At 46.4% G+C, this 5,854-nt stretch overlaps 1 protein-coding gene across 1 annotated transcript; it reads left to right on the top strand.

Annotated features, from left to right (window-relative positions):
- The first annotated feature begins 1,500 nt into the window (after positions 1-1,500).
- On the top strand, positions 1,501-5,643 carry egr1 (early growth response 1). The gene is made up of 2 exons (XM_059346925.1): positions 1,501-2,203; positions 3,058-5,643. The coding sequence occupies exons 1-2, from the start codon at positions 1,993-1,995 to the stop codon at positions 4,368-4,370; spliced, it is 1,524 nt and encodes a 507-aa protein (XP_059202908.1). The 5' UTR covers positions 1,501-1,992; the 3' UTR covers positions 4,371-5,643.
- Positions 5,644-5,854: the final 211 nt, after the last annotated feature.

Raw genomic sequence — 5,854 nt, 5'->3', positions numbered from 1 at the left:
TATTTATCCATCCATCCATCTATCTATCTGGTGCAGTGAAATGTCATTTTATCCTGGATTAAGCTGATTGTGATTATATCATTGTGTCACTAAGATGTAGGGCAGTTGAACATGGTTTAAGAGCTCTGCAATCAGTATTTTGAGTCTAAATCAGATGATATTTGAATCTCACCTGCGCTTCCCTCTCCAACGCATCAGCAGCATCTCTCTCCTTTCTCTCTCTCGGGCCACCTCAAAGTGTCCTGCCCACGATGTTTCCCAATGAGCTTTGCTCGCATATAGATCCAGTCAGCAGCAAGGGAAACACATTGATTTCCCGTCAGCATCCACCGAGGAGTGCTGGCGCGCCAGCCGAAGCTGGAGCAGCCGGGGGGAACATCGGTATCCCGCAGGCGTCCTGGCAGCTGTGCGCAGCGTTGTTAATGCGGCCCATTAGGCCGCTGAGTGGCAGAGAGATTCCCCGAATATTGAGCCGGGGACACCCCTCAATTAGACGGATCGCCCCGCACCTCGTCAGCATCCGCGGCTATCTGTTCTCATTAATCAATGACACAGGCGAGAGAGATGGAAAGTTAATTTGGAGGAAGTTTGCCACCAGGCAGCAGAGTTTGCACAGTCTTAGAAACCGGCCTTCACTCCTATCAAATGCCAAAATCAATCTAACATGTAGGGTAATTATTCATTATCAATAAGCCTATAGATCCATAGTTTACAACCATAACACTGTGCGAAAATTATTCTCCAGCCTAACAAAAGAAGTAAAATCATCTTTCAATCTACAAAGAGGTTATTTTGCGTGTTTTGGTTGAAAATGTATGCGCTTCTTTAAATACACAGACTTGTTTTATTTGTGGTTAAAGCATTTTCCTTCTGAGCGCACAAGCAAACAGCCTTTCACTTTCAGACGTGAACAAATTAAATGTGAAGCGTCTGTTGCACAAAGTCTTTCACTGAAAGTCTCATAGTGGAGCCGGAGCTGTGCTTTAAAAGCGGAGAAGAAGCAGGATTCTGCTGCTGACATTAGTTATTGTGAGCGCTGGACATGATTTGCACTCCAGCCTCTCATTCACTGCCAAGCAGCGATCAGCGCTGCCTCAGGAAGTTCCAAATAAGGACAGGGGAAAAGGAAACCCACCGGAATAGGTCCTTATGTAGTCACGACCTTATAAGGCACGGCGGAGCCGGGCTTTCCGGCAGCAGCGCAGCCTGCTGCACAGATGGGAAATCCAAATCAAATCTATGGGGCGACGGGGAGAGAGCGAGAATTATGCTGCTGTCTCACGGAGCTGTTCTGCTATGAAGACACATTGATTCGGGACAGAGGAAGAGCCGCGTTGTCTTCGCAATTTACTGCGAGAGCTTAATATAAAGTCTCTCCTCTCTGCTTTCCCCCCAGGCCAGCGTCATGTGTCCTCCACTGCAGTGCCTAAATATGGGCTTCCTCCGCTCCATATATGGACATCTACGTCACGGCAAGAGTGTATAAAAGGAGCGGGGAAACCTCTCAGCTCAGAGAGAGCCCTGAGAGTCCACAAGAGCAACTGTTAGAGCAGAGATAGATAGACAAACACATAGAACTCCCTTACTGAGAAATATCACAACAAAAGTACAAAGTCAACTCAAAACAACATCCATCCAAGAGGGTTAAAACCTGATTGGATAAGCAATTTTATACATAGATTCAAATCAAGGTTGATCTGTTGATTCATTTCGATGGATCATAGGGAATGAGTATAAAGGACACTTTTGATTTTTTCTGAAAAGACAAGTGGATCTTTACTCATCTCTGAGAGAAAAAAGGAAAACAACAGGACAGCTGGAGAACACGGAGCAAGACTGAAAACATCGTCTTCCTCGACATCAGCAGAAGTGTGCAGCTCTCAGAGCTGGACTAAGTGATTCCCTCCACCTGCGAGGCACCGCTTTGTCAGCGTGCACCCAGCCTCCTGCACTTCTCACCAGCCACCAGCGCAGCTCCAGCACCAGTAGAGGATGGCTGCAGCCAAGACCGAGATGATCCTCCCAGCCCTGCAGATCTCAGAGCCTCTGAGCTTCCCTCACTCCCCCATGGATAACTACCCCAAGCTGGAGGAGGTGATGATGCTCAGCTCTGCAGGGACCCCCTTCCTCACCGCCTCCGCACCCGAAGGTGCAGGCTTTGGCTCCGGGGAGCCTGGAGAACAGTACGACCACCTTGCTGGAGGTAAGATTTGGAGATTTGCCTCTTTTGCTTCTGGTTCTCTGTGCTGCATTTAAAACTGAACTAAATGTTATAGCACATCTGTTCAGAGTTTAGAGAATTAAACAGCTGCATAACTTAAATGATAATTTATGTTTTGTTGTATATTATTAATGCACATCATTATTTGATCATGTAATTACAGCTGACATAAGATTTTTAGTTACATGTCTATATTAATTTGTTTCATGATGGCTTGTAATGAGAAATTTTATATTTAAAGTAAAATTGCAGGATACAAATAAATAAAAAAATTAGCAAACCAGACATAATATATTTATACAATAAAAATCAACTAATGAACAGAAAAGTAAAAACATCAGACTTTATATCAATTTATTGACAGCTCTGAATCCCTGTCGACTCTCGGAGGACTCACACTCTGCTCAGTCACCGCATGCCTCTAGACACTCCTACAGCTCAATTCAAATTGCATTCCTAAAACCAGCTGAACTGCAGTTTCGGTAATCAATTGCCTCGGGCTCTGTGATGGGCTTCAAGAATGTGCGCGTTTGTGCGTGTGTGTGTGCAAGACAGGAAGAGAGGAAGAATGAAAGAGAGATCGAGAGTGTGAGCAGAGGAAAATGCGAGCATAGAAAGCTTGCATAGCAGCTCTTGTTGAGGCTTGGAAGAGACAGTTTGAGAGTTTAGGGGGAAAGAGTTTAGTAGGAGAGGGTTTCTCTGCGTGAGCACCTAACTGATTTGTCTCGGAAGGAAGGGGTGACACACTGTCCACCGCTCTGGCAGGGTCCTCCGCTCCCTTCCTCTGGATATTGACAGTTTGATTAATGTGTCCTCTCTCTCTGTGCTCCCTGCAGATACGTTACCTGATATCCCCTTCAACTGTGAGAAGTCAGTGGGAGAGCAGACCTACCCCACCCAGAGGCTGCCCCCCATCTCTTACACAGGCCGTTTCACCCTGGAGCCCGCCACCACCTGCAGCAACAGCCTCTGGGCGGAGCCCATCTTGGGCCTGTTCACCGGTCTGATGGGCAACATTGCCCCCAGCTCTTCCTCTGCTGCCTCACAGACCACCTCGTCCTCCTCTTCATCAATCCCATCCTCCACTTCCTCTTCTTCTACCGCCTCCTCATCTCAAAGCCTCAGTTCCTCCATTCACCACAGCGAGCCCAACCCCATCTACTCAGCCGCCCCAACTTACTCCAGCCCCAACTCTGACATCTTCCCGGACCAGGGCCAGGCTTTTCCCAGCTCGGCTGGAGCAGTGCAGTACCCGCCTCCGGCCTACCCGAATGGCAAGACCTGCAACACTAGCTTCCCTGTGCCCATGATCCCTGACTACCTCTTCCCTCAGCAGCAGGGAGAGATCAGTCTGGTGCCCCCAGACCAAAAGCCCTTCCAGAGTCAGTCAAGCCAGCCCTCCCTGACTCCACTGTCCACAATCAAGGCCTTTGCCACCCAGACTGGTTCCCAGGACTTAAAGAGTGTCTACCAGTCCCAGCTGATCAAACCCAGCCGCATGCGCAAGTACCCCACCCGGCCGAGCAAGACGCCTCCTCATGAGAGGCCCTACGCCTGCCCCGTGGAGACCTGCGATCGCCGATTCTCCCGCTCTGATGAGCTGACGCGTCACATCCGCATCCACACGGGCCAGAAACCCTTCCAGTGCCGCATCTGCATGCGCAACTTCAGCCGCAGTGACCACCTGACAACACACATCCGCACTCACACTGGCGAGAAGCCCTTCGCCTGCGAGATCTGCGGACGCAAGTTTGCCCGCAGTGACGAGAGGAAGAGGCACACAAAGATCCACCTACGGCAGAAGGACAAGAAAGCAGAGAAGGCAGGAGCAGTAGTAGTGACAGCAGCGCCGGTTTCAGCTGCCTCACCTGCCTCCAGCTACCCTTCTCCCATCACCTCCTACCCCTCTCCAGTGTCTTCTTACCCCTCTCCCGTCACCTCCTGCTACTCCTCTCCCGTCCACACTTCCTATCCATCTCCTTCCATCGCCACCACCTACCCGTCGGTGTCCATGTCCAGCACCTTTCAGTCCCAGCTCGCCTCCTCCTTTCCCTCCTCAGTCGCCTCCAACATCTACAGCTCCCCTGTCCCCACCCCACTATCAGACATGCAGACCACTCTCTCCCCAAGGACAATCGAGATCTGCTAAGAAAGAGCAAAGAGAAAAAAACTTTTTATAGTCTCTCCGCACCTCTCCTTCCTTAAGGTTCAAGAAATCAGCATCAAAAGACTTTGTTTCCCCCTCCGAAAAGCACTTTTCTGTCTGCTCCCTGTGCAGTGTTAGGTGAATCTTGAGATTTACCTGAAAGAGAGAAAAAGACACATGTCAAGGACTGGGCAAAGACAGTAGAAGATGAAAAGGGATGTCTTTCTGTCTTTGTAAAACAAATGCAGCACTTCAAATGCATAAGGGACTCAACAGAGAGAGCGTAAAAACCGGCACTGACGGCTCTCTACTATTAGGTACACAAAAACAAAGAGACAAGCGGATTGCCAGCAGTTGTGGTGCTAAGGCACGTTCGCCCTTGCAGGCACTCATACAGTACAAAAGACATTGAATGATATACATAAGCTACCATATATGTATATTGTACATGTGCCATGTTTCGTTTTTATCATTCTTTGGTACCATTGATGTGAAAAATTATTTGCATATTTGCATTGTATTATTTGAAGTGAGCAGGGCCATATTTTCTACATACATTCTCTATTATGTAGTGATGATGCTGTGATACGTTTTGACATTGTTTGAAAAAAAGCACTTAAGTATTCAAGCATGAGTAAGAGTGATGTTAGTTTCTGTTTGTAAATATCATCCACTGGTACTATCTCTTTCTCTCTTTCTCACATGTGACATATCGCTCGGTTATATGGAAAAATAGAGAAATGAAAAAGAAAAAACATTTTAAAAAAACAACAACTAAACAAGACAAACGCTCCTGTTATTTGGTGCCTTTTTGTGAAGCCTTGCTGATGTTGTGATTCGGCTGTGCGCGAGAGAGGATGCACTGCATCTCGCCTTAAGGGTTGAGGGAATATTTTTGTTACAGAATGTAAGTCATACTCAGAGGGAGGAAAAAGGGACGAGCTATGAGGGCACCGCTTCATTTCATTAGAATGTAAGCAAAAAAGGAGAAAAACTATAAAGTATATTTTTGTAAAACTTAAGTGTAAATATCCACATCTTCAAGAGCTGGAATGTTGAAGTTACCTACTGAGTAGGCATTGGGATTCTTTTGTATGTTATATACATGCAGTTCATTATTTTGTGGTTATCTTTATTTTGTATTTGTGTTTGTTAAAACAAGTGACTGTTTCTGGCTTCTAAACACATTGAATGCGCTTAACTGCCAATGGGATATTTGGTGTACAAGATATCCTCCCAGAAATGAAATATAAATAAAAATATGAATATATATGTATATTTGCTCTCATACTTTATTGTCCGACTTGCAAAAATTTCCATTGGTGCTTCAAACCAAGTCATTACATTAGATCCCACCTTTCATTTCATCATCCCTCATACATGAACATCACATATTCCATCATCTTAAATGTTAATTTTGTTCAGATTATAAGTGGCTTTGTAACACAACTTCACATCACAGAGAGCCATCCTTTCGTTTGAGGAAA

The sequence above is a fragment of the Centropristis striata genome, chromosome 12 (assembly GCF_030273125.1).
Source record: "Centropristis striata isolate RG_2023a ecotype Rhode Island chromosome 12, C.striata_1.0, whole genome shotgun sequence".
Classification (NCBI taxonomy): Eukaryota; Metazoa; Chordata; class Actinopteri; order Perciformes; family Serranidae; genus Centropristis; species Centropristis striata.
The sequence above is the reverse complement of the archived record's forward strand: the minus strand, read 5'-3'. Positions and strand labels throughout refer to the sequence as shown.